This window comes from Phascolarctos cinereus, unplaced genomic scaffold (assembly GCF_003287225.1).
Source record: "Phascolarctos cinereus isolate Bilbo 61053 unplaced genomic scaffold, phaCin_HiC Scaffold_4;HRSCAF=312, whole genome shotgun sequence".
Lineage (NCBI taxonomy): Eukaryota > Metazoa > Chordata > Mammalia > Diprotodontia > Phascolarctidae > Phascolarctos > Phascolarctos cinereus.
The window spans coordinates 718,094,389-718,122,369 of record NW_027555847.1 but is presented as its reverse complement, the minus strand read 5'-3'; the positions used below and the strand labels follow the sequence as shown (position 1 = coordinate 718,122,369).

Here is a 27,981-nt window from a genome sequence, read left to right as displayed (position 1 = left end):
AAAGGCGACTTAGCCTCAGGCTGAAGAAGAGGGACGGACTACGATTCCCAGAGAGCACTACGCGAGGGGCGGGCGTGACCGCGGCACCGGGTGAGGTACCGACGCGGGGGCGCGCGACCGGAGAATTGGTCTTCCCTTTCCCCTCTCCCAGGGGGCACTTGGGCTCGTCCTCGCCGGTCCTGGGCTGGGACGCGGGGCAAACCATCGCGCCGGAGGGGGGCGCGCTCCCGGAGCGCCCTGTGGAGCGGAAGCCTGAGCGCCCTCCGGGCGGGCAGGTAAGACGGCCCGGGGCCCAGAGTAGGGGCCACCGGTGGCGGCGCTTTAAGGGCCGCAGAGCGCGAGGGGCCCGTGGCTCATCCGACAGAGGAGCGCACTGAGGCCCAGAGAGGGCAAGGCATGAATGAATGAATAAAGCGCCTACTAGGTGCTAAGCATGGGCCGGATACCAGTGCCTGCCCTCCGGCAGCTTACATTCTAATGGGGTTGGGGTGGAAGTACGTCACAGGGGAAGGTGGCAATCAGTTGGTTGACACGGCCCTTCCAGGGACACTGACAGATTAGGGCAGGGATGGTTGACTTGACCAGGATCAACAGTTAGTGTCAGAGGTGAGGTTCGCACTCTGGTCTCCCTGACCCTGCTGAGCAGTTGGATCCGAGCCAGAGGACCTGGGTTCAGATCTGTGCTCTGAAACTTACTTGGGAAATTCACCCGCTTCTCTGGGCGTCAGTCTCCTCCTCTGTAAAGCTAGCGGGTTGGATCAGATGGCTTCTGAGCCGTCTCGACTCTGTGATTCTGCCTCTGCCCACGCCTGTCTCTGTTTGCCACCATCCCTGCTGTCTCCGCCTCCGTGTCCGTGGCCGGCTCCGTGTTGTCATCCGCAGCTGTGTCCCTATCCACGTGTGTGCACACGTGCGTGTCTGCGTCTCCAGCCCTGACCTCTCTCTGCTTGGCCCACAGCCGTGTCAGACCTCCTGGTGTGCTGAGCGCCCCCTCTCCCGGCCAGACCCCCGCCAGACGTGTCTGCCCCTGCTGCCCCTTCCGGCCCGCCAGGCTCACCTCTTTTTTTTTTTAATTTTATTAATTTATTTTGATTTATCAGCAATCACTTCCATATGCTTTTGAGTTGAAAATTCCCCACCCTCCCCAAGACAGTGCACAATCTGATATAGGCTTTACATTTACATTCCCATTAAACATAGTTTCACATTGGTGAAGTTGTAAGTAAAAATTAAAACCAATAGGAGGAACCATCAGAAAGATGAAACAAAACTCAACAGAAGATAAAAATAAGTGAGAGCGATTCAGCTTCCATAGTTCTTTCTTTGGATGTGGATAGCATTTTCTATCATGAGGCCTCTGGAGATGCCTTACATCCTTGCATTGCTGAGAGGGGGCTAAGTTCATCAACATTAGTCATCGCACAACGTGGCTGTTACTGTGTACAACATTCTCCTGGTTCTGTTCACTTCACTCCGAATCAGTCCGTACGAGTCTTTCCAGGTTTTTCTGAAGTCCTCCTGTTCATCATTTCTTATAGCACAATAGTATTCCATCACATTCATAGACCACACCTTGCTCAGCCATTCCCCAGTGGATGGGCATCCTCTCAATTTCCAATTCTTTGCCACCACAAAAAGACCTGCCATGAGTATTTTTGTACATGTGGGTCCTTTTCCCATTTGTTTGATCTCTTTGGGATATAGCCCGAGAAGTGCTATTGCTGGGTCAAAGGGGATGTGCATTTTTGTAGCCCTTTGGGCATAGCCCCAAATTGCTCTCCAAAATGGTTGGATCATTTCACAACTCCACCAACAATACATCAGTGTTCCAGTTTTCCCACATCTTCTCCAACATTTATCATGTTTTTGTCAGCTTGGCCGATTCTGATAGGTGTGAGGTGGTATCGGGTGCACTTTCGTAAGCCGCGTCCTGGCAGCCAGCACCCAGCTGGAGCCTCCATCACCCTTCTGGTCCCTCACCATTTGCAGGTTGGAGCTTGTGGTTTCCTCAGACCGGGGACATCCCTGGGAAAATGCTTGTGTTGATGTCTATATGCTGCTTTAGATGACTCATGATAACAGCTGGCCTTCCTATGATTCTTTAATGTTTACAAAGCCTTCTCCCCTCCACGTAAGGGTGATGATTGTTGCCCCATTGTATAGATGGAAAAGCTGAGGCTGGGATAGGTTCAGTGAATAGCTCAGGGCTAGTAAGAGTCTGAGATCTGAGCCAGGATTTGAATGCAAGTCTCTCCTAACTCGGAGCCTAGCACTCTGTATCAAAATGAGGGGCTTGGGGCAGCCAGCCCTGGCCCTGAAGTCAGGAGGACCTGAGTTCAAGTCCAGTCTCAGACCAAACATTTGACACTGACTAGATGTGTAACCCGGGGCAAGTCACTTAATGCCAGTTGCCTTAAAAAACAAACAAACAAAAAAGTCAAAATGAGGGGCTCGGTCTAGAAGGGAAGCAGTGAATTCTAGTGGAAAGAACCCTGCATCTTGCCAGGGTGGTTTTCCAGGATGCTGCTGGTGGAGGGCTGGAAGCCTGGCCATTCCCAGGGCTCGGGGCCTGGGCTGTCCCCATTAGAGTCTGAGGGGGTGTGGTAGTCAGGGCTGGGAGGGGGCTTTGATCTGCCTGGCACATGGTGTTCCTCGCCTCACTTAGTCTGGCTTGTCTGCCCTGTGGGTGGCAGTGGGTGGGGTTGGCTGGCTCCTCCTCCAAAGCCCTAGGTTCAGATCCCACCTGAGATCCTTAGTTGCTGTGTGACCTTGGGTAAGTCACTTACCTCCTCCAGCCTCAATTTCCTTATCTGTGAACTGAGAAAATTGGATTAGATAACCTGGGTGGGGGAGGGCATGACAGCCCAGGGAGCAGCCTCTGGGCTTGACCTGGGTCTGGCCTCCCTCTCTGGGAAACAGAGAATCTCTGTCATGATGTTCTCTGCGGTTCTTTTCAGCTGAAAGTGCTGTGATTTCTAAAGTTCCTTTTAATGTTTCAATTCTACAGATGTGTCTTGGGCACTTTGGAGAGAGCTGGCCTCAGACCCTGGCCCAGTGCCTGCCTGGGGCCACTGCTGGCTGTGTGACTCTAGCCAGCCTCTTTCTGTGCTCTCTAGTAGCTCTCTAAACTGGTAAATTGCAACAAGGATGCTAATCTGCATGGGTGGAGGAAATTTCCCCACCCAGGGAGTTCTCTACATTAAGGAAATCACGGGGCTGGTTCTAAACCCCTGTTGTGTAGCATCCTACAGTAATGCAGCCATTTTACAGATCCCATCCTCTCTGGTTCCCACCACCCTTGCAGCCTATAGTGGCCTTAAGCACACTACAAGGGGTGGAGGTCGGGTGTGTGGTAGGAAGAAGTCTTCACTTCCAGTCACAAGACCCCCACTCCAATTCCTTTTTTTTTAACCATTTTATTTTATTTTTAAAAAATATTTTTTCCTAATTTCATGTACAAAATTTTTAACATTTGTTTTTAAAAATTTTGAGTTCCAAATTCTCTCCCTCCCCCCTCCCTGAGATGGCAAGCATACAGGTTATACATGTGCAGTTATGCAAAACATTTCTATATTAGTCATGTTATAAAAGGAGATAGACCCCAAAAAACCCCCAGGAGGAATAAAGTTTTTTAAAAAGTATACTTCAATCTGCATTTAGACTCCACTAGTTCTTTCTCTAGAGGTAGATAGTATTTTCAACCATGAGTTCTTTGGAATTGTCTCGGATCATTATATTGCTGAGAAGAGCTAAGTCTTTCACAATTGACCACCGTTACACTATGGCTGTTACCGTGTACAATATTCTCTTGGTTCTGCTCACTTTACTTTGCATCAGTTCATGTAAGTCTTTCCTGGTTTTTCTGAAAGCATCCTGCTTGTCATTTCTTATAGCACAACAGTAGTCCATTAAATCGTGTACCACAGCTTTCCTGCCATTCCCCAATGGGTGGGCATCCCCTCAATTTCCAGTTCTTAACCACCACAAAAAGAGCTGCTGTAAATATTTGTGAACATAAAAGTCCTTTTCCCTTTTTTTTTTTTAATATTTCTTTGGTATACGGACCTAGTAATGGTATTATTAGGTCAAAAGGTATGCGCAGTTTTATAGCCCTTTGGACATAATCCCAAATAAGTCTCCAGAATGGTTGGATCAGTTCGCAGCTCCACCAACAATGCATGAGTGTCTCACTTTTCTCACATCCCCTCCAACATTTGCCATTTTCCTTTTCTGTCATATTAGCCAGTCGGATAGGTATGAGGTGGTACTTCAGTTGTTTTAATATGCATTTCTCTAATCCATACTGATTCAAAGCTTTTTTTCATATTGCTGTAGGTGGCTTTGATACTTCATCTGAAAACCACCTGTGCGTGTCCTTTGGGGGAATGACTTGTCTTCTTATAAATTTGACTCATTTCTCTCTCTATTTGACAAATGAAGCCTTTATCACAGAAACTTGCTGTAAAAAATTTCCCCCCCATTTTCTGCTTTCGTGGCCTTCGTTTGTGCAAAGACTTTTCAATTTCATGCAATCAGAATGATCCATTTTTTGGGTTTGCTTGTTGTCGTAATTTTAGCTAATGGGGTTAAGTGACTTGCCCAGGGTCGCACAGCTAGTGAGTGTTATGTGTCTGAGGCCGGATTTGAACTCAGGTCCTCCTGACTCCAGGGCCGGTGCTCTAGAGACCCTCATGGACCGCTTTGACCTTACCGTGGCAGACGGGGGGAGCCTTTGGTCTCTATCTTGTCATCCTTTAGTAGATTGGCTGTGTCTGACTTCTGGGGCCCCCTTTGGGGTTTTCTTGGCAGAGATCCTGGAGTGCTCTGCCATTTCCTTCTCCAGCCCATTTTACATTGGAGCTTGCCGGTTTTCCCAGCAGTTTTTCCCCATTCAAGGCTCAAAGATGATGACAGTGATCATAAGAGCAGGAATCCTCCAGTGGAGTTGTGGCCACGTCCGTCTGGATGTTCCCTCCGACAGTGCAGATAGCGCCTCAGCCATGCCGGCTCCATCCCATGCCCTTCTCGTCCGAATCCTCCTGCTGCCACAGCGCGAGGGGTCCACTCACCATGGGGTCATAGGATGGCAAGCTAGGGCTGATGGGACTCCAGTGGCCCCGTTTGACAGATGAGGAACCGATGCCCAGGAAAGAGAAGTGCCGTGCCAACATCACGCAGCTAGCGAGCTTCTGGGGCAGGATTTGAACCCAAGCCTTCTTTCTGAATCCCGCGTTTTCTGCACTCAGCCCCAAGGCCCCTCTTGCTGTGCTCTGATCAACAGTAATGACTGACTAACAGCTTGCCTTTCTGTAGGACTTAGTCCCCCATCCTTCAGAGAGTGGGGCTACAGGTCACCTTCTGATCCCCCAGGCTGTCTCCTGCACGTTTCACCCACGTAGCAAACAGCTGAGCCGAGGTCACCTCCGCCATGCTTGGGGAGCCGGGACTCACAGCTTCCTGCAGGACATGACAGCGCCTCATCCCAAGTGAAAGCAGGGAGGGATTGGAGAGATGACGCAGTAGGTGGGCCTCCTGCCCAAGGTGGGGAAACTGGGGCCTCTGGAGAGAGGAAGGGATTTCCCCCAGCTCTCACAGTTAGTGGCAGAGTCAGGACTCGAACCCAGGCCTCTTGAGTTGTGGCCTGGTATACTTACACACACACACACACACACACAATCTCCAGTTGAACTGAGCAGGGAATAGACCTGAATTTCTTGCTCCTTCCTTGTCTCCTAGCTTTTCAAGGCCGCACCAGATACTCATGCTGACACCTTTCCCTCACTCCCCAGGGGCCCTGAATCATGAAAAGAACCATTGTTCTCAGAACCGAGGCTCTGTGGACAGCAGCAGGCCTGAGCCCTGAGCCCAGTGGGGTGTGGGACCAGTACTTTTCCCTCTTCCCTCTCCAGGTGAGCTGAAACGTCCTCTTTTTGGCCATTTCTTCTCTGTGACCCTCTGGGCTGAGAGCTAGCCAAGCAGTCTGAAATTAGCCTGGGGTTTTGTTTACAAGAGGTCGGCCTGAGCAGAGGTATCCTGTGTGTCTTTGGACAGGTCCTTCGACCTCTCTGTTCTTCAGTCTGCCATCTGCTTCTTCACACAGTGGGGAGCGGGCTTACAGAACTCTTTACCCAAAGACAAGCCACAGACTCAAGGAGAAAGAAGAGAAATGCATGCATGATAGGGCTGGAGCTGCCATGGGGGCAGCGAGAGAGCAGGGAGCCTGCAAGGAAGGGGCTTGGGTCCTCTCCGACCACGGCTTCTTCAATGTGCCCTGGCCCCCTTGGGCAGTTTGTCTGAGGACACCCAGGGCCCCCTCCCAGAAGCACGTGCTTTCTATTACAGTTCAGCGGTCAAAATCATTCTACAAACAAGCTCACAGGGCCCAGGTCAGGAATCCCTGGTCTTTTTAAACTCTCCAGTTTTACAAGTGAGGAGGTCAGGCCCCCGGAGAAGTGACTTGTGTGAGATTTCATGGACAGGTCAGCGACAGCCACGAATAACTAAAAGGCCGGACTGGAATGACTTCATTTGATGTCCCAGTGATGTCCCACTGAGGTGATCCCACAGGTGTGATCCCCATTTCACAGGTGGGGCAGCTGAGGCTCTCCCAACCAGTTAGTGTCAGAGGCATGCAGACTCCAAATACCTGCAGGACCCTTTTCCCCCTGACCATCATGTTTTGGGGTCCTCCCCATCCTTCTGGAGTTCCTGAGATCGTGACCAGCCACACCCTCTAAGAGAGCATCCTTGGGGGCTCTGATGTGGTCTGAAAGGCTTGGGGCACTGACCCGCTTTGGGATTCTGCATCCCTGGCTGACCGCAGGTCCCCCCTGCTTGGAGAGAAGCTCATTGGAAGAAAGAGGCTGCCGCAGAATGGCCTGTGCTGTGGCTGAGAGGCCTGGGTAATTAAAGAGGGATTCCTGGTTCCGTGGCCAAGGCGGGCGATGCCTGTTTATTTTCAGCCAGCCGGAGAACAGGTAGATGTACTGGGGGGCAGGTGAGGTGGGGAGGCGCAGGGGCTGTGAGTAAAGTAAACGTGGAGTCTCCTTCAGCCCAAACCTGCCTAGTAGTTAAAATGAGCTCTGTGTCCTGGGTCTTGATGGCCTCCAAAGAGCTTGTCTTAAGAGGTGGAAAGTGTGGCTCACCCCAAGTGTGTGAGGGCCCGAGCTGAGGAGACGCAGGGCCAGAAGCACTGATTCATCACTCACCGTGTGTGGGGCCCTGATGCTCGGCCTAGTGCTCAGCACGCAGTAGGCATTTAATGAATGCTCGTGTACTTGACCAAAGTGCTGGCGGTGCAGAGAGAGGCAGAAAAGTCCCCGTCCACCAGGAGTCTAATGGGCCGAGGTCTTGTGACTCCCCAGGGAGGAAACAAACAAGGATTTATTGAGGGCCTACTGTGTGCCAGGCACCGTGCTAAGTGCTTTACAAAGATCTCGTCTGGTTTTCACAACAACCCTGGGTGGTAGGTGCCGATATCATCACCATTTTATAGATGAGGAAACTGAGGCAAGCACACGTTAAATGAGCTGCCCTGAGTCTGGATGCTAGGAAGTGCCTGAGATTAGATTTGAACTCAGGCCCCGTGCTTTCTCCACAGCATCACCAGGTATGGCTAGCAGGCAGCCCTGTAACAGAAATGAGCCTGGGACCCCAAAGGAAGGACAGATCCCCCCCACCCCCGTCGGGCCTGGCTGCTTCCTTCGAGAGTCAGGTGTGCGCTCTGGTCTGCTGCGGAGGCCCTGGTGCCCACCCCTGTCCAGGCCATGATTCCCTCAAGTTCTCCAGCTGCACGTTTGCTCCCGCTGAGCTAGGATCTTCTGTCCTTCCTTTGTGTGCCTGAGAGAGGCTGCTGCAGTGCTGTGGGTGGTAAAGAATGAGTCACACCAGCAGGAGGCTTAGTCAGGGTCACACAGCAGGCAGGCGGGTGGGCAGGGTGCTGGCCATCCTTCCTCTCCCCCCCAGCCTCTCCAAGGCTGCTGCCTCTCTGGCTGAGGCTCTTCCAAGCCACGCTTGGGAGAAAATGGCCAGAGCCAGATACCTCCTCTGGGTGTCCCCGGGCGACAGGCATGGGCGTTTAGTGGGGAAGCGCCTGGAGCCAAACCTGCATGCCTTTGGCAGGTCAGGAGGGGGGCCGGGGTAGCTTTCAGACACATGCGTGTGGGGATCATGACAGCCCGGGCAAACGGAATGCTTCACAGATGCAGCCTTCTCTCCTCGAAGGCCAGCCTTAGCACAGAGACATTTCATATCTGTTCACTGCAGTGGCTTCTGGCCAGAGGCAAGGGGGTTAATGACTCTAGAGGGTGGGGCTGGGGCATGGAAGTAGAAAAGGAGAGGGATTGCTTGGCCAGGCTGAGAAAAGGCAACAGACAGATATGTCCTGACCCAGAAGCAGGATTGCCTCTGTCCATCTGGGCCTGGGGTGTTTCAGAAGATCTGCTCGGTGGAATCAGACACATGAGGAAATACAGAGGCAGGGTCCTGGCCCGGAAGAGCCTTTCATGAGGCGAGTGTGAACCCTGCCTAGTTGTGTGACCCTGGGCCGGTTACTTCACTGCTCTCTGCCTCAGTTTCCTCAACTGTAAAATGAGGATAATAATAGCATCTACCTCCCAGGGTTGTTGTGAAGAGCAAATGAGATCGTAACTGTAAAATGCTTTGTGAACCTTAAAGAGCTATGTAAATGCTAGCTAGCTGTGATGGTGGTGGTAGTAGTAGCAGTAATAGTTGTAGGAGCAGTAGTAGTAGCAGCAGCAGCTGCTAGCACCTTGACGGTGCTCAGTGAATACTTACTGGCTGAGGGAGTGATTGGAAGGAGCTTGGGTGCGTTACCTCGTAGGCATTTCACCCAGCACCTGCTCCATCAGGATTTCTGTCACCTCATTCCCTCTCTTCTCATCCACACCCCAGGTGTAACCACACATCATGAGGCAACCTTGATGCTTTGGGCCCCAGTGCTTGACCTGTTTCTCAGGAACATCCTGGAATAGGGTTGGGGGCCAAAACGGAGCAGATTACTCCAGACAAATGGGGCATCTGGGGCCCGTGAAGCAGGGGCTGAGGGCCAAGGCCATCGCCCTGGTCTAGCACCAGCATCTGGGAGGGATGGACGTGGGGGAAGTGACCTAAGCTCCAGGCACTGGTACTCTGGGGTTTTTGGTGGGTGATGCAGTGGCTGCTGGGAGCTGGCCAGAGCAGGCCGCTCTGAGCCATTCTCCAGGACCTGCCTCAGGGGCTGGTGGATTTGAGGACGTGAACAGAATCTTGGGCCCAGGTTACCTGCATCATATATTTGTGCGTATTAAAAGTCTGGTGCAGTGGGCCAGTGCAGACCCAGGCGGAGCTCCGAGGACAGGCTCCCTGCTCAGGTGCAGGCAGCCATAGGTCAGCTGCATGGATGTTGCCTCCGCCGTCATTAAGTTTGGAGTCCTTGGCAGCCCTGCGCAGTGGATGGCTCTCGGCAGAAGGTTCCCTCTCCTCCCGACAGCTGTAGCTCATTCCTGGTGCTTGATGGGGCGGGTGGTCAGCCAACCTCCTGAAGCTTCCCAGAGCCCCGGGAGGGACAGCCCCTTCTCCGTGAAGCTTCTGATGAGCGCCACGAGCCCCTGTGAATGGCTTGGCTAACCACTCATCTGTTAAACGTTCATCTCTTGCAATTTCAATTCAATTCTAATAAGTTTATTGGCAAGACGGAGAGATTAGCGCTGCCAGTGTCTGGGCTTTGCAGTGACAATGGGGGAGAGGTTTTATGTGTTTTCATTTTGAATGATTGTCTATTTCTGGTCCCATTATGGGCTTTAAGGTAATGCTTTCTCTCTGCTTGGTCAGGAACAGCTTTTCCAGAGCATCAGATGCTCTGGCTGCCTCCCACCATCCGAAGGTACCACTCTGGTTTTCCCCCAGTATGGCCTGGGGCACTTCCCCACTGACATCTCCCCCCCCCCCCGTGGCGCCTGGTCAGTGTGTGGGCACTGCAGATGTTTGGCTTGCCACGGGTGTTTCTTTGGTCTCTTGAGCTATGCTCGTTGCTGGTGGGGCTGGGGGTAGAGGACACAGTCCCTGCCCCACCGGGGGGGAGGGCAAGGGGGACAAAGCCAAAGCTTCCATCGGTACGAGGCAGGGAGATATGAGTAATTACCCAAGGGAGTAAGCCCTGGCGAGCTTCAGAGAAGGGGAAGAGGAAGACAGCGTGATGGGCAGTGGGCTGGGAAGAGGTGGGACGTCCCAGCCTCTTGAGTTGGGAGTTCAGCCACCTCTGCCTGAAATCTGCTGGCCCCCATCCCTGACCAGACACCGTTGCTGGGTATGCCATCTGTTGATGTCTCTAAGTGGTCAGCATGGTGCTGGGATTGACTGTCCTGCATCATCTGCCCTTTGGGGTCGAGCAGGAAAAGTCAGGAGCTATTTCTACCTTGGCAGCCCATTGGAAGGCCCTCCTGGAAGAACGGATGGGACTGTATTAGCAGCAGCTAGGTGGTACAGTGGATAGAGCTATGGGCTTGGAGTCAAAGGACCTGAGTTCAAATCCAGCCTCAGATACTTGATGCTTACTGTGTGACCCTAGGCAAGTCACTTAACCCTGATTGCCTCACCAAAGAAAAAAAAAAAGAATGGATGGGACTTGAGCAGATGGAATAGAGGGCCTTAGGGCATGGGGGACAGAGAGGAGACTGGTCTCGCTGTTGGGAAGGACTGGGAGAGCTCTTCCTGTCTCAGGTCACCGGCCCTCTTGGCTCTAGATTTTTAGTGCGCTCACCCAAGTTGGAAAGTCAGTAGGTGGGAGGCGGGAGCCAGGATGTGGAGAGCCCTCAGTGCCAGGCTGAGGCCTGATGTGTTCCATAGGCCATAGAGAGTTATTGGAGATTTGCTGTGAAGGGTACCAAGGGAGAAGGAGTGCTGTCCCCGAGGTCGAGGCAGGAAACAGGCTTGGAGCACCCTCAGAAAACGACTGCAAGGGATATCACTTGATGTCCTGGATCCTGAGCGTCAAGAGGCTCAGAGAGAATGAGGGCTTCTGGGAGAGGTGAGGAAGAACAGGTTTCTGAAGGGGAAGGAGGAGGGAGGATGGCCCAAGCTGGGCCTAGAGGCAGGAGCGAAGGTGTCCAAGGCAGGCCCCGCATCCCTGCCATTTCTCTGAGGTCATCGTCCTCCCTGAAGGCCGAGGGACGTTCCCTCCTGCAATGGGCTCAGCTCCTCAGCAGGATGGGGGACTGGAGGCCCCCTCTCTTGTCGCCAGCTGCCACGCCGCTGGCTCTGATCCCGAAGACCTCGGGTCCTGCTGGCTCCAGCCCGGAGAGTCTTGGGATCACAGCTTACTTCCTGTTCTTTGCCTCCCTGCAAAGGCTTTCCTTCCTCGTCTGCCAAATGGGATGGTAATGTCTGCTGGACTTCCCTGATGGGGGAGATTTGAGACAGAAACAAATAATGCATTCATTGTTAGTATATATTAGTATGTCGCTGCTGCTGCAGATCTGCAGTCTGAAATTAAAGACGCATCCATTCTTGCATCTCCTGTATCTGAGCAGAGACGCTGAATCTTGCTGAAGTCTGTGCCTTGAGCAGGTCCTGCCTGTTGGCAGATGCCTCGTGGCAGTACCCTCAGCCCCCAGACACGTCCCCGACTAGCCTGTTCATGGTGCCCCAAACTCCACCACTAGAGATTTATTTCTTGAGAAGGTTGTAAAAATTTTGAGAGCTCTCTGTTAAAAGCACAACTGTACATTTTCATACGTGAGCTTCTTACTTTTCCCTTTTGTTCTGTTTCTTCTTTCACAACATGACTAATGTGGAAGTCGGTTTACGTGATTGCATGTGTATGGTCTACAGCAGATTGCTTGCCGTCTTGGGGAGGGGAAATGGGAAAGAGAGAGGGAGAAAAAAATTTGGAATTCAAAATCTTATAAAAAAAATGAATGTTGAAAAATACTATTTACAAAAAAAATACTTAGGCCTCTTAGAAGGGATGAGACTCAGAGGAGGTTAGAGGTGGATGGGAATTCCACAACTGGTTGCCATGTCTCCATCCGTCCACTGAAACTGAGGCCCAGAGAGGGAAGTGACTTACCCAGGGCCCTGTGGCTGAGCAGGAGGGCAAGAATCTGAACTTAGGTCTTGGGATTCCTAGTCCAGAGCTTAAAAAAAAAAACCCCAGCACAGGAAAGCTGTACCATGATGTCTCCACCATGTTGATGACCATCTGAAGTCCAAGATGGAGCATGAGCTAGGGGTCCGAAGGAGGGAGGGAAGGAAGGATGTGCCAAGCACCGTCCTCTAAACATCCCTGGGAGGTAGGTGCTATTATTATCCCCATTTTACAGCTGAGGAAACTGAGGCAGGCAGTGACGTGATCTGCCTAGGGTCACCCAGCTGGTGAGTGTCTGAGGCTGAATTTGAACGTGGGGCTTTCTGCCTCCAGGCCCCGCACTTTACCCACGGTGCTCCATCGCTGTCCCCTGGTAACTGGTCAGGGAGGAGCTGGGGCACCCATTCCCCTCCTCACCCATTCCCCTCCTCACGTGTGGCTCCTGGTTGCATTTTTGCTGTCTGGACCCCCAGGCTATGCATGCTATGGGCAGGCCTTGTTCCTGGCAGGTTCTACATGAATTCATACCCCTGGGCATGAACGTTGCCCCTTTAGGCTGGCCATGTGGACCAGCGATCTGTGGAGCCTGTCTCTGACAGGTGACCCCAACAGGCATGCCCGCCTCCCAGGGCTGAGAGGATTGGCAGCATGCCCCTCAACGTTGTCTGCGCCTTCAGGAAGCCGCCCTGGGCCTCTCATCCCTCTGTTCCACTTTTGAACCGATAGATATTTTTAGCGGGGCCCGCTTCCGTTCCATGAGCCCACTGAGTAAAGTAGGACTTCTTTTGTTGGGCCTAAATTTACCACTGGAGCCTTCCTGGACAGCCTGGGCTTGGCAAGCCAGCGAGGCCCCTTGTCCTCCTTCAGCCCCTCCCCAACTTTCTAAACTGGCTGCATCCCTTCTGCCTTTCTGACTGGGTGCTGGGTATACACAGGACTGGCGCTGTTGCCCTCAGGGATTCTGTATTCTCATGGGCCTGCAGGGGCAGGGATACCGGGTCAGGACAGTGGTCATTATAATAAGGATGGCTGACGTTATGTAGCATTTGCAAAAGGCTTTACAGTTACCATCTCATTTGACCTTCTGAACAATGTCTGGGAGGTACGGTGCTATTGTTAACCCCCATTTTACAGATGAGGAAACTGAGAGAGTGTAAGTGACTAGCCTAGGGTCTCCCAGCCAGTAAGTAAGTGTCTGAGGGGGATTTGAACTCAGGTACACAGATAAGGCTGACACAAGGTGAGGAGGAATAGAGGTCAGGGAAGGGTCCAAGCAGACGAGAAGGTCACTTGTAGGTGCTGGGTGGGAGGGAGAGAAGGGGGAATCAGGGAGAGCTTCATGAAGGAGGGGGCCCTGAGCCGTGGAGGAAGAGGAGGACAAGACAGATGAGATGAGGAGAGAGTCCAGGTGGCCGTTCCAGGCCTCGGGACCAGCCTCGAAGGTGCCCTGACATGAGAGACGGGCAGCCCAGCTCAAGAGGAACGGCTGAGGATGCTGGAAGGGGAGGGACAGGCTGGAAGGCCGGAAGGGAAGATCGTATTTACCAGACCAAGGACGTTCTGTCTGACTGTCAAATATGAACAGGGCTGACCTAGAGACAACCCCACAGGCTGCTTCCGGTTCTTGCCAGAATGTCTTGGGGGCCAATTATCTTCCCTCGCGTGCCTCAGTTTCCCTGTGGTAAAATGAACATGGGTGAGAACCACAAAGTCTCTGAACTAACATGGACCTTGAGAGGGCTCCATCTACCACTCCCAGCCGGCCCCAAGGTGGGTGGTGCCCAGAGGCCTTGAATGAATGCTGATGTGCTCTCTTCTTGCCTCCTAGAGTCTGAGCAGCCTCTCCAGGGCTCGCGTGGGGCCCCATGGGGAAGAGATACTTCTGTGATTATTGTGACCGCTCCTTCCAAGACAACCTCCACAATAGGAAGAAACACCTGAATGGGGTCCAGCACCTGAGGGCCAAGAAGGTGTGGTACGACCTCTTCCGAGGTGGGTGCCCTCCGGAGGAGGGGGGCCTGGCCCTCGTGCCTGAGGAAGCCACCACGGGCCAGCGTGAAAACAGACCTGAGCGAGGCGCCTGTGTGTGTGTGTGAGAGAGAGAGAGAGTGAGCGTGAAAGAGTACGAGTGTGCACGTGTGAGTGGGTGTGGGTGAGTGTGCATGTGTGCATGTAGGAATATGTGTGGGTGTGGGTGAGAGTGTGTCTGCGTGAGTGTGGGTGAGTGTGTGTATGAGTGTGCATGTGTGTGAGAGAGCAAGTATATGCTTGTGAATGTGTATGTGTGAGAGTGTGAGTGTGCATGTATGAGTGTGTGTGAGTGTGAATGTGTGGGCCTGTGTAACAGTATGTGTACGTGTGTGTGGATATAGGTGTGGGTGTGAATGTGTGAGTGGATGTGTGAGTGTGCATGTGTCGGGTGTGAGAGAGTGAGTGTGGGTGGGAATGTTCATGTGGGTGTGATTGTGCGTGTGGGTGGGTGGGTGTGTGTGAGACAGTTCTAAGGGTTTTTTTTTTTAAAGTCTCACAGTCCCCAGAGCCCTCTGAGCTCCTGTCCAGCATAGGGGACAGCGCTCAGAGGAGATGAGGTGGACATCAGTTGCCCGGGGCGTCCCAGGATGGGACTTTTAAAAGCTGGTTGGGCTGGTGTGGAGCCCAGGCAGGGGCTGAGGTCCCAGAGGGCTGGAGTCCCAGCCACACCAGAGCTAGAAGAAGCAGGAGTGGAATGCCCCGGGGAGGGAAGCCGTAGGCATGATCTTGGGGTGCATGGGAGAGGGGACCTTATTCTATGCTGGTGAAGTGTGAAGGGCTGGGACCAGAGCCTGAGCAAACAGGGGGACTGCCTTCAACCAAGGAGAGAAGAGCCGGGGAGCAGAGAGAGCCCCAGGCCTCTCCCATTTTGTGTGTCTCTGTCCCCGGGGGCGCTTTCCTGCCCACCTCTTGGCCTATGCCTTGGTTTTCCTGTGTCTCAGGCAAAGGCTCGGGCACTCTGCCCAAAGGAGGCCCAGCCTTGCCTTGCTTGTCTCTCCTCTGTCAGGGCCCGAAAAGCTGCTCTATCCCTGGAATGTGGCTTTGCTCAGCCTTGGGGATGGAGAGGCTGAGTCTCCAATAGGTCTAAGGCCCCTGTGTAGGCCAAGGAGGGCCGCTGTCTCCAGAGGGCCCCTCTGTTTCTGAGTCTCTGATCACAAGCCAGAAGTTTGTCCTCCCAGTGTTCTTTCAGGCCTAGGTCACTCTGGTGCCCCCATTTAGCCTTCTTGGGGTGTCTGGGTAGGAGGAAGACCCTTTGGGATGACGCTCGCCAGGGCTCCCTAGTCTTCTCCCTGCCTCCAAAAAATATGGCTTGTGCTACCTTGGAAGGAGCAGGTGACTGCCGCTCCCCAACTGCAGGACAGGGGCTTTGGATGAATAAGGCCTTGTTCTGCAGGAGGCCTTTCTTGGCCTACCCCGGGAGCTGCAAAGGATAGGGTTGGGTTGGATTTCTTTGGGATGGGGAAGTCCCAGGGGAGGAAAATCCCTCTACCTGAGCCAGTTGGCCACCATCTCCTTTTTAGCTTTGTCTTGAAGACTTTTCTGGAGCCCTGAGAGGTTGCCCGGGGTCATGCTGCCTAAACGTGGCAGAAATGGACCCGAGCCCAGGTCTCCCTGGCTTCACGACCGGCTCTGACCGCCGCCGCTCATGGGTCAGTACAGACGGCTTGAACGAAAGGCCTTTGGAAAATCCCATCTGAGTGAGTTGATGTTGCCATGATTGTTTCTGACCCGGCCAAAGCCGAGCCCGGCTGTAGTTGTGGACGGGAAGAGCTGACGAGGCAGCCGAGGGATTCAGGACAAATCCTGGGCCCAGCTAGAGGCAGCCGGGTGGCTCAGTAGCTGGAGCGCTGGGCCTGGAGTCAGGAAGACCTGAGTTCAAATGTGGCCTCAGACACTTACGAGTGTGTGACCCTGGGCAAGTCACTGAACCCTGTTTCTTTCTTTCTTTTTTTTTTGGTTAGGCAGTTGGGGTTAAGTGATTTGCCCAGGGTCACACAGCTAGTAAGTGTTATGTGCCCCTGAACCCTGTTTCTTAATCCACTGGAGAAGGAAATGTTTCACCTTTCCAGTATCTTCGCCAAGAAAACCCCACGGACGGTCTGGTCCCCAGGGGCACCAAGAGTCAGACGCAACTGAACAGCAAGACTCACTGTCTCTCCTCGGCTGTTCTGCCAGTCAGCAGGCCTTCTGTGTGCCAGGCACTGTGCCGAGGAAGGCAAACAGTCCCTGCCCTCAGGAGGCTCACAGTCTAATGGGGAAGAGCACGTGCACAGCTCTGGACAAACACGAGCCTTGCAGGGTACTGAGAGAGGGCAGGCGTCGGCCTTAAGGGGAGCAGGAAAGGCTTCCTGTAGAAGGTGGGGTTTTAGGCAGAGGTGAGGAGGGAGGGCCTTCCTGGCAGGGGCACAGCCACAGGAAAATGCCCGGAGTCTGGAGATGGAGCATCCTGTGTGGGAAACAGGCGGGGGGCCAGTGTCACTGGATGGAAGAGTGCGAGGGGGAGGGAGGAAGGGGTGAGAAGCTGGACAGGTAGATGGAGGGCCAGGTTAGGAAGGACGTCAAAGGCGAAGCAGCAGCTTGTACATTCCTTGCCTTATTCAGACATGTTCTCTCCTGGGAGAGGCAGGCATCTGCTGGTGCCAGCTGTGTGGGATGGCTCCGAGAGCCTGCCTCCTCCCAGGCTTGCTGGGTGACAGACGGGCAGCCACCGCTTCCACCGCGCCACCCCCACAGCGGGAGATGATGGCAACTTAACCTGTGGGCCGCCTGTCTGAGGGGAATGTCACTGCCTGTCTTGGCAGTGGGAAGTTGGTGAAAGGCCAAGGGTACCTCAACAACAGAGACTCCTGCCCTGGGCCCGGCCCTGTGGGAGGCCTGTGGGGTCCTGCCCTGGGCCCGGCCCCATGGGAGGCCCCAGGGGTCCCACACCAGGGCAGGGGGACACAAGAAGCGGAAGCTGCTGCCCTGCCTTTGGATTTTAGGCCTTCTGAGAAGTCAGGATTGTATGTGTGAAATACTGGGAGCAGCCCAAGACCCCGAGGGCCCAGAGCCTGGCCTTGGCGATTTGTGGGATCTGCATAGGCATAAAGGAGGGATGAGAGTGCTATGGGGGAACGTTAGAGACAGGCGAGAAGATGGCATTTGGGGGACACCAAGGACCCTTCCTGCCCTAGGGACTTCAAGGAGACCACCTGGACACAGGAAAAATTGGCCCTGATGCCTCTTGGCTTCTGCCCCAAGGGGTGGCCAGGGACTGTCAGTGAGTCACAGCATCTTCCCACAAAGCCCAAAGGGTGCTCAGCATCCCTCCAGCCCCACCCCTGCCTGAGCAGAATCTCCTCTGTAGACACCTGACCCATGGGCCATCTGACCCGTGGACCACCTTGGCCGGCTCCAAGTGTTGGCAAGTTTTTCTTAATATTGAGCAAGAAGCTGAGTCTCTGGCTTCCCCACCTTTTCAGTTTCTGCCCCTTAGCCAAGGACAAGGCCAATCTTTCTCCCTAGGACATCCCCTAGGTCGATATGTCCCAGGGGGCGTAGCGTGGAGTCCCCTCACTGCTGAGTGCCATCTCCTGGATGAGTCTCAGCTGGGCCGGGTCTCCCCAGAAGGGGGCCCAGGTCGGGTCTGGTCGGGCCAGAGCTGTTGGGGCTGTGGCCTCCCCCTGCCCCAGCTCTTCTCGCTGGCCCCGCATCTAATGTTGGGAGCCAGCTTGCGCCCTTTGGTACCCCCGCCGCCCTGCCCCATCCTAATGGGCTCTCTTCCTTTGGGTAGATGCCGCAGCCATCCTGGTGGAGGAGCAGAACAAAAGGCCTTGTAGGAAGTTTCTGGAGACAGGTGAGGACGCTCTTCCCTCAGATCCAGAGGGGAGCCGCCGACCCAGGGGGCTGGGGGCCCAGGACACCCTTCCCTTCCCTCCCTCCCTCCTTCCTGGTGTATCCCCCTGGGACCCCTTCCTTAACCATACTTCTCAGAGAAGCCACTGTCCCTAGGGATGTCCTTTCCATGTGATGCCTCCCCTCCAGCCTCCTGGGGACCTCTGTTCCCTCTTTCCCTCCCCCTCCAGCTTCCTGCCTCCTGGGGGGTCCCTCCTTTTCCCCCTCTAGCCTCCTAGGGGCCCTGCTCCCTCCTGCTTCCTAGGGACCCCTGTTCCCTCCTTTCCTCCCCCTTCTCCAGCCTCCTGGGGGGCCCTGCTCTCTCCATCCTTCCATCCCTAAGGGCCTCCCTGGTTTTCCTCATCTGCTGTAGGTCAGTGTGACTTTGATTCCAACTGTCGATTCTCACACATGACATCAGGGGACCTGGAGCAGCTGGTGGCCCAGGTGCACGGTGAGCGTTCTGGGGCGGGGAGGCTTGCTGTGTGTAAGCAGAACAGTCCTGCTCTAGGAGCACTTCAGGACTTAATGGGGGCTTCCCTCACTGTCACCCTGAGAAGGAAAGAGTAGCAGTGTTATCATGCCCATTTGATAGATGGGAAACTGAGGCTAAGGATGGAGAAGTGATGTACACAGCCACCTTGGGAGGCTGGACTTGAACCCCGGTCCATGGCAGAGGGTGGGGGGTGGCCTCTGTGACACAGACCCTGGTCCCCAGGCCACTTGGGACCCTGCTTCCTGTTGTCCTTCCCAGCTGAGAGGAGTGGGAGAAGGGGAGGTCTCCTTCCCTACTGGGGGTCAGCAGTGGCTCTGGGAGAAATGACCAGAAGGGGAGAAACAGCGAGGGAGCACAGCACACTGGCCCTGTGCCCCCAACCCCCAGGCAGGCTCCTGGCTGCTGCTCTTCTTTCCCCTCCATCCCCTCTGCCCTGGGGAGTGACCAGGATTCTCAAACAAGCCTTCATGTTTCCAAAGTGCTTCTCAGACGTTTGTTTCTCCTGCCAAGCGTGTGAGGTGGGAAACGTCGGTGATATTGTCCCTATTTTGTGGATCAGGAAACTGAGGCACAAAGAACCTTAAGTGCCCTGCTGCATGGTAACAAATCTTGGCTACAGTGAATCGTGCCTTGCCCACTGGCTCACATCTCTAGGTAGTGGGGTGTTCTAGGGGGCCTGGGGGCCAGGAGGGTCACTTCGTGAAGGGCAGGAGCCTGGGCCCAACTGGATTTCCTAATCCTGCCGGTCCCTGTGTCTTCCCTAGCGCTCTCTCGGGCTAGAGGCCAGCAGCCCTGGGGAGGTCAGTGTGATAGCTCCCCCTCCTGGCTAAAAGTGGCCAGCTCCGGGCCTGCCTTCTAGGGGATCCTTGGATGGAGTATGTGAGGAGGAGGGTGTGACAGTGGGGAGGGAGGCTTCAGGCGGCCAGAAGGAGGAAGGCTCGAGTGCTTTGTGTTTTGGGGCTGGGGGGCTGGGGCCCCCATGGGACCTCATCTCCACTGGTCACAGGGGCCCCAGGCCCTGTTCTGCAGTGGGTAGCTGTGGGCTTCCCAAGCAGAGGCTGGATAACCTCTGGGAGGGCCTGGTGCCAGGGCCCTCTAGTTCAGGGGTGGTTGGGACCCGCTGGCCGTGGAGACAGAGCCCTTCTGATCTGAAAGTCTGTGACTCCTATCTGCCCCCATCACCCCAAAAGATCCACTGGATAGTAAGCCATGCCTCTTATGAATATTCATGAGCCCTGTGGCAGAGATTCCCTCCCCCCTATAGCTAGTGTGAGAGGTGGCGGGGCACCCTGGGCTGGGGTCAGTCATGGCAGGTCCCTCCCAGCCCCTTGGCCTCCACCCTCCTGATCTAGAAAATGGGGCCGTACTGGGCATATGATCTCAGAGGCCCACTGAAAACGCTACCTTTCCATGACTGTCTCTTCCTTTCGTAGCCAGATGGTGTTTAGCTGGCAGTAGGGTAGGAGGCAGGGTAGTGCTTCCGGCTTCTTCCCCAGAGCTGCTCATGTGTGTCCTGCCAACCTACTGTGGGAGCAGAGTCTGGAGGCGCTTCCTTCCCCCTCCCCACTCCTTTCCTTCCCCTTCCCCTTCCCCCTCTCCCTCCCCAACATCCCCTCCCCCTCTCCCTCCTCTGCCAGGCCCCAATGCCCCTGGCCCAGCCCTCTGGTGCCCAATACCTCACAGCAGCCATCCCTCCCTCCCTTCTCACCTCCCAAGTATTCTCTTCTCCAAGATCTTTCAGCATCTTCATGCAGCCTGAATTCTCCAGGCCTGGTCCCCTTCCTCTGGACATTCTCCAGCTTGTAGCCCTCTTGTTCAGCCAAAGTATCCAGACTGAACACAGTCCTGGCCTGAGCTCTGATGATGAGGGCCTCTCACCTCCTTCCTAGAGTCCACACCTTCTTTCCTGTAGCCCAAGATCAGCTCTTGTGGCAGCCCCAACATGCAGGTGACTCACGGAGCTTGCAGTCCGCTCCGACCTCCAGATCTTTGTCAGGCAAACTGCTGTCCAGCCCTGCCTCCTTTGCCATGTACTTGTGGAGTTGAGGCTTAGAATGCAGATGTCTTCTTAGGTTTAGCTGATTTTCTGGCCTGTTGCAGCTTTTTGGATCCGGACTCTCTCCTGCCCTGCGCTGGCTTTCCCTCTCACCTTGGTGTCTTCTGCGTGTGGGCAGAGCACACCGTCTGTGCCTCTATCCAAATCATTGATCAGCCTGGTCAGTGTGGCGGGGCCATGCACAGATCCCTGGGGCACCCTACTGGTGACCTGTTTCCAAACTGACATTAGACCGTTCATGGCTCCTCTTCAGGTCAACCTGTTTAGCCAGTTTCTGAATCCAACTAACCACACTGTCCTTCAGCCTTTCATCTTTCAGTCTTCTAGGGAAGAGAACTGGGGAGTGACTTACCCACCATCTCCTCTCTGGAGCCTTGTGTCGGCCTCTCAAGGGCCACGGGATGGGGTTGGAGAGGTGGCCTGGGACAGGGAATAGGCTTACTGGACCCAGAGTCAGAAAGGGCTGGACGTAAGCCCCACCTCAGACAAGTCCTAGCTATATGACCTTGGGCAAGTCACTTCACTACTGTCTGCCTCAGTTTCCTCTCCTATAAGATGAGGGGGCTCCAACGTCCCTTTCAGCTCTCAAGCCAGGACTCTGGGCCTTCCTCAGATGACCCCTCCTTGTGGCTGGGCAGGGGGATTCTTTCCCAGTAGTCACACGGAGCAGGGGATGGGGAAGGCCCATCTTAGCAACCAAGCCAACCTCCTGGCAAGTGTCTGGCCTCCTTCCCCAGCAGTGCGGCTGGTGCACTGGCCCTTGTGCCAGGGCTGTGTTGCAGAGCCGACCGCACAGGTGGCTGGGAGTGGGCATGGTGCCCTGAGCGGAAGAGCCCCCGAGGAGCTGTCACCGGCTTTCAGAGAAAGGCCAGGGGTTTCATGGGGTGGAAGGATTGCTGGGCCGGGCCAAGGACGGGCCACTGCTCACCTCATCTTCTCTCTTCCCCCCCGGCCCAGAGGAGAGACTGTCCAGGGATCAAGAGACTGTGGAGGTGCCAGAGGGGAGCATCGAAGACTGGCTGGAGAAGTGGGCCAAGCGGCGGAGCTCTGCCCAGAGCAGCAGGTACCCACCCCGGGGCAGAGGGACCCTCCCTCCTCCCCTTAAGGGCAGCAGGTACCCACCCTGGGGCAGGGGGACCCTCCCTCCTCCCCTTAAGGGCAGCAAGTACCCACCCCAGGGCAGGGCAACCCTCCCCTCCTCCCCTTAAGAACATCCCCTCCCTCCCAGCTCAGCAGCTGTGGCTCAGGCAGGGCTCAAGCCCCTGGTACAGGCCGGCCTGGGCCTAGCTTTGCCCTCTTGTACCAGCGGCTGGACCTTTTTGGGTCAGGCTCACCTTGTGTCCTGGGGCTCGCCTTGCGTCCTGGGGCTTCCCGTGTGTTACTTTTCAAACCAGCCCCAAGGAGGCCTGAATTCTTTACACTGGGGTCCCGCTACAGATGGCACTCTGTGCATAGTGCCAGGCCAAAGAGGGGGGCTGATCAGTGGAGGCTGAAGTGAATTATGGGCAGGGGGAGGCAGAGCTGGGAAGCCAGGAGTGCTGGTCTCCAGCCCAGGAGCCCTCCCTGTCAGAAAGCCATGGGTAGCAGGTCTGTGCCCTCGGGGTGTAGGGGGTGGGGAGCTGCAGGGTCTCCCAGCCCTGGCTGTCATCACAGTACCCGCCCCTGCTGCGTATGGTGCCTTTTCCTGGCCTCTGTCCCTGCCACTGGGGGCCTTAGGACCCTCGAAAAAGAGTGAGGATCGTGGGTTCAGATTTAACATCCAGTATTGACCAAAGTGCTTTGGTCCTCATAACAACCCAGGGTGTGGGGGGTGTTATGATTATCCCCATTTTACTGATGAAGAAACTGAGAGAGAAGTTAAGGGGCTGCCTTAGGGCCACACAGCCATTAAATGTCTCTATGACTCCCAGGCTAGCACAGTGTCCCCTGGAGCACCTAGATTTAGAGCGGGAAGTGATGAATGAAGGAAGGAAGGAAGGAAGGAAGGAAGGAAGGAAGGAAGGAAGGAACGAATGAATGAGTGAAGCATTTATTAAATGCTTTCTGTGTACGAGGCACTGTGCTGGGGGCTGGGCATACACATAGGAAGGTGACAGGGCCCCTGGTCCCTAGGAGCTCAAGGGGGAGACAACACGTACAAGGGTCCCAGCCACAGGTCCAAGGGAATGGTCCTGTGGTCCTTGGGGGCCAAGGGCAAAGCAGGTGGTGACACACCTCATCTTCCTTCATGCCATCTCCACTAATAAGAGGCCTTTTGTTTTGTGTTGGGGGATGCAGACTCTAGGATAAAATGATTAGCCTACGGTACTAAGTCATGGAGCTGAGATTCGAACCCAGATCCTTGGCCTCCAAATCCAGGGTTCATTTCTGTGAGTGGGACTCAGTCCAGGAGTGGGTGACTCACTGTTCTTAAAGGACAGGTGTGAGCCATGGGGAGGGGATGAGGCGGCTCCCCTGGGCTGCTGGCTAGCTCCCATACGTAAAGGCCAGGCATTGAGAGCACTGTGGAGGTGATTCTGTAGGCCAGAGGAGCAGGAGGTTCCTGGCTGTTGAAAGCTCTTGACCTGAGGAGCGATTAGGGAAGGTACCAAGTGCCTGGGGATCCAAGCTTCTTCGGGGTCCCAAACTGAATGGAGGGGCTGGCAGTCCAGATTTAAGACCTGCCTCTCTGGAGCAAGGCCAGGCCCCCACCCCGACAGTCCCTATAGGCCCCCAGGCTTTGAAAATGCAGGGCTCCTCTGGTCCACTCCCTGGGGAGAGAGCTCTGAGGACGGGTGTCCTAACAGGAGGGGCTGCTACCCAGAAGCCACCAGGGGCACAGGTAGTCTTTTCAGAGAGTCAGCCACTTCTCTTGTCCTGAGCAGCTGGGACTGGGCACGCAGCCTGTGACAGCCACTGGTGGTGCCCGGGGGTGAGCAGTGGAGGCCTTGGCATCACGGGCTGGAAGGGACCCTGAGGATGGGTTAGCCCAACTCTGAGTCTGGGCAGGGAGTTCCCTGCGTGACATCGAGAAACGGACCTCTGCTCAGACACCTGCGATGACCCAAAGCTGCTAATTCAGCTGTGTGTGCTGTTTAATTGGTCTGCCCTCCCGTAACCACTGCCCACTGGTCAGAATAAACAAATCCTCTTCGAGGACGTGGCCCTTCCCGTAGCTGAGGGAAGTCACCATTTCTCCCTTATGTTTTTTCCTCTCCAGTCTAAACATCTATATAGTTCCCTCAGCTGATCATGTTATTTATTAAGGATCAATTCCCCGGGGCTGTCAACTCCTGTTTAAATATGGCCTCAACAGGGAAGAAAGGAATCAGCTGAGTCAAAAGCCCAGGGTTCGAATCCTGACTTTGTCACTTCTAACTAGTATGACCTTGGGCAATGCCCTTCACCTCTGTCCTTGTACAATGTGGGCTTTGGGCTAGCTGACCTCTGGGGTCCCGTCCAACTCTGAGGTATGTGATCTTAGACAAGATGACCTCTGAGGTGTCTTTCAGCCCGTAAGCCAGGAATCCGATGATCAGTCCTGTTTTTCTTTTCTCCAGGATGGCTTGCTGTGGAGAGCAGCCTCTGGGTGTGGAGAGTGCTTGGGTTTCTTGTCCAGCCCCTCAGGCCTCCTGACCTTGAGCAATTGGGGTACTTTTTCCCTGGGTGTCCCATTTTCTCAGCTGCCAGTGGCAGCCACCAGCGCTTCCCTTGACTGCCTCCCTAGGGGGCTGGAAGCCAGAATTAATTCCTGTTTTTAAAGGTCTGTTCCATCTTAGAAAACTGGACTAGTGAGTGGGAAGCTATTACTTTGATGATCATAGCGATGGTGATGGGGAGGGTTGGCCCCTCGCCAGCCGGAGTTCTCCGGTGGGGGCTCATTCTCGTGATAGATACCATGTGTGTCTTGGGAGCCTTAGCCATTTTTGCTCCTCATTCTCTCCCAAACACAGCCCTGCCTGCAGTTCCGTTAATGACGCAGCCTGTGTTTTCAGGGAGTGGCAAGGCTCCCCTGTCCCCAAGAAAGTGTGGTGTTGCTTGCTCCAGGGAACTCTGGCCGGCAGCAGCTAACCACACTGACCTGCAGCTGCTTCTCATATGGATTGGGCAGTCTTCTCCATCAGTGTGGTGACGGAGGGTGTGTGTGTGTGTGTGTGTGTGTGTGTGTGTGTGTGTGTAACTCCTAGAAGCCACGTCTAGGTCCTTGACCTCAGAGCACTTAGCGCAGGGACAAGGGTCAGGGCCCTGGAGCTGTCACTAACTAGCTGTGTGACTTTATACGAGTTACTTGACCTTTCTGAGCCTCAGTTTCCTCTCCTGTAAAATGGGGAACGGGTCCCATCTGACCACCTCCCTGAGGTGTTGTATTGATGGCACACTGCGCCTGCCAGGGGGGAGGGTCGGCAGTGGTGCTCCAGGTATGAGTGGCTCCAGCCCCAGCCTACCTTGGGGTGTAGAGCACAGGTGAGTTTTAAGCATGTTTGTCAGCACCAGAATGGGTGTAGAAGAGGAGGGGTCCACAAGCTTTTAGACTTAGCCCCAGGATGATGAAAGTTCAGCACGGAGTCCTCTCCCCTGGCCTATCTCCCTGCTGTCCCCCCTCCCCCTGCCCCTAAACACACATTTAATAGGAGCACAGTCAGTATTTTTCTAATGAATGCACTGGAGCATTGGCGGAGCTGACATGTCCTGTGACGTGGCCAAGCTCCCATTCACCCTGATGCGGTCAGTCCTTCCGATTTCTCCGTTATCCCTCCTCATCTCCCTCTTCTTTTCTGCCCAAGTTGACGTTCCTTTCTGTTAGCCTCACTTGGGCTGGATTTCCATCTGATCAGGGAGTGGTTCTCACCCGACACTCTGTTGTTCTCTTTCCCCCCTATTTCTGCCCTCCTGGTCTCAGATCTGAAGGCTGGGGACTTGGAGGAGGCTGGGGGAAAGGCGAGGGGGTATTTGGGAGGTTCAGAGAAGATGGTCTGTGCAGGTTCAGAGTTCTAGGCTCAGGAGAGACTTTAGAACATGAGAGAATGATGCACTGGAATGGGCTCTAGAGAGGTAATCTTTAGGCCAATCCCCCATTTCACAGGTGAGGAAACCAAGTCTCATGGAAGGACGATGCCCACACTTAAGAGAGCCAGTGGGTAGCAGAGCTGGGCTCCCCACTCCCCCAGCTTCCCGCTCCACTTCTCACTCCTGGACTGACCACACTGTTCCTCTGAAAGTCTTAAGTCCTTTCTGACCCTTCCTGACCTTAAAAATGACCCCCCCCCCTTTCCTTTCTTCCTCGAAAACTAGCATTCCTTGGGCCTGAGTGTCTGTGTCTGACCCCTCCTTCCCCAAACTTTACCTGCTCATCTCTCCCCCATCCCTGCTCTCCCCCCGCCCTACCCTATCCAGACATCTGGCTTTAGTGCCCGCCTTCTCTTCCCCCCACCCCAGGCTTGATTAACAGCCCCGGCACCACCATTAGCCAGAGAGCTGAATTGTGCTCTCCGCAGCAGTCTGCCTTGGATCCGATCCAAGCGGGGTTGAGGGACCAAAGCACGGAGAAGCCTCATTCCTTGCGAGGTGGCCTCCCCTAGATGGCGATTCCATCCCTGGCCCAGCCAGGAGTGTTTTGGAGGCATTTGGAATATGGGCAGAGGGGCTCGGGAGGGGCTTGGGGTCTGTTTAAATGCCTGCTGGGCCTTGGCTGTGGGCACTGAGCCAGGACCTGACTGGACGCTGGCAACTCCATTGCAAAGGGAGAGAAAGGCAGATCGAACCCTTGCGTTCTGCAGAGAAGCCAGCCGCCTCTGGGGGCGGGGGAAGCTTCCCTTTCTCCCCTCCCCAAGCTCCCATCTCATCGCATCTCGAGGCGTCTGGGGGCTCAGCAGATGCCCTTCTTTCGCAGGCCAGGCAGCCAGCCCCACCTTTTGCGCTGTGGTCAGAGAGGCCCTGGGGAAGCTTCCTTCCTCAGGAGCCCCCGCTCCCCAGGCACACGGCCTCGGAAGCCTCTTCGGTGGCGTAAATCACGTCCGTAAACCACTTTACAGCCTAATGCTGGATTGGCAGAATCCCCGCATCGTTCAGCCTGAATTGCGGCAGTAAGAGCTTGGAGAGAAGGCGGGGAGAGGAGCAGGCATGAAGAGGGGCAGCGGGGAGAAGCCAGGGTCTGGCAGAGCTGGACAGATATCCAGGGACTCGGAGGCCTTCAGAGATCAGCCAGTCCAGCCCCCTCATTTACGCATGGGGAAACTGAGGCAGGGGAGGGGAGGGAGCACTGGACTTGGAGTTAGATGCCCCAAATATAAATCCTCACTCCTAGACTGCTTAGCTGTGTGACCCTGGGGCAGGGGCCTCCCCTCTCTGAGCTGTTTCCTGGGCTCTAAAATAAGGAAGAAGGGATTTTCACTCCCTACCTTCTCCCAAGGTTGCCATAAAGAAAGTGCTCTGCAAACCTTAAGGCCCGGGGCAAAGGGGAGATGCTGTGAAATACTCATCTGTGAAATGGGAACAGTGATGGGGTGGTTCCCCACCTCCTGGGCTGTGGTGCTTTGTAGCCTTAAAGCGCTGAGGACATGGGGACCAGCCGTGCTCTTTGTGGCCCAGCTTCTGGCCTTTTACTTAGAACCTCACCGAACTGAGCTGGGGCCGCCCCCATCCTCTAGCCTACCCAGGGGAAAGAGCTTTCAGCAGATAGCTTAGGGGTCCCCACCCAGCCACCCAGGATTCTCCCCAGGCTCGTGCCCCAAGAAGCCAGAGCCGGCTGGGGCCAGTGTCTCCGGCCTCCCCAGCCAGGCCAGCCTTCCCTGGGGATCAGACCCAAAGAGGACACCCGATGGACCTTCTGGGCACCCTCCTCCTCGCCTCTCATTTCAGTCACTTCAGCTGTAGAGAAAGCGTTGGGGGCTTGCCCTCTCGTTGGGTGGATAAGAGGAGCCCAGCATCGTCTGACTGGGCAGATGGAATGTGGGTGTGAAATGGGCAGTGAAAAACCGTTGGATGGAGGGGCTGGTTTGTCTGACTCAGTCCAGGGGCAGGAGGGCACGGGGAAGGACTCCCAGGACGGGGACTCCGTGTGGCCTGCATGTCTGTCGTGATGAAGGAGACACACGCTCCAGGTCTCCAGACTGATTCTTCGCTCCTTTCTCCTAGCACGCTGTCATCCAAACCTGTGGTCTTCCAGTACCCACCCGGGTGGCCACCCGTCCAGGACCTGCCGCCATCCCTGCGGGCCCCACCTCCTGGGGGGTGGCCCCAGCAGCCCAGTGTCCAGTGGGGCTGAGAAGAAGGCTCCCCCGTCCCTGCCGCGGAAGCTCTTCTAGACGTCTGGGGGGGGGCCCCCCAGATCCACCCTGTTTCCTAGATTGCAATAAAAGGTGCCAGCCTGGCAAGGAGATGTGTCTGGCCTCGGGTTGTGCTGTCATTCGTAGGCGTCCACACTGACAGTTAAATGACCCTTCTTTTGCCCTCCTGAGGCCC

General features: G+C 55.1%; 1 protein-coding gene across 3 annotated transcripts; it reads left to right on the top strand.

Annotated features, from left to right (window-relative positions):
* Positions 1-12: 12 nt before the first annotated feature.
* ZMAT5 (zinc finger matrin-type 5) lies at positions 13-27,902 on the top strand. 3 transcript variants are annotated; one of them, XM_020996573.2, is made up of 7 exons: positions 97-275; positions 5,790-5,909; positions 13,914-14,077; positions 17,889-17,951; positions 18,363-18,443; positions 21,499-21,604; positions 27,655-27,902. In XM_020996573.2, exons 3-7 carry the CDS (start codon positions 13,951-13,953, stop codon positions 27,782-27,784), a joined length of 507 nt encoding a protein of 168 aa, XP_020852232.1. In that variant the 5' UTR covers positions 97-275; positions 5,790-5,909; positions 13,914-13,950; the 3' UTR covers positions 27,785-27,902. The 3 variants fall into 3 exon arrangements, with proteins under 3 accessions (XP_020852233.1, XP_020852232.1, XP_020852231.1); XM_020996574.2 differs by lacking the exons at positions 97-275; positions 5,790-5,909 and adding an exon at positions 13-90; XM_020996572.2 differs by lacking the exon at positions 5,790-5,909.
* The last annotated feature ends 79 nt before the right edge of the window (positions 27,903-27,981 follow it).

Coding starts and splice junctions, on each gene's coding strand:
- ZMAT5 (XM_020996574.2), top strand. CDS start 13,951: ATGGGGAAGAGATACTTCTGTGATTATTGTGACCGCTCCTTCCAAGAC. Junction 17,952..18,362: donor TAGGAAGTTTCTGGAGACAG/GTGAGGACGCTC, acceptor CATCTGCTGTAG/GTCAGTGTGACTTTGATTCC. Junction 21,605..27,654: donor AGCTCTGCCCAGAGCAGCAG/GTACCCACCCCG, acceptor CCTTTCTCCTAG/CACGCTGTCATCCAAACCTG.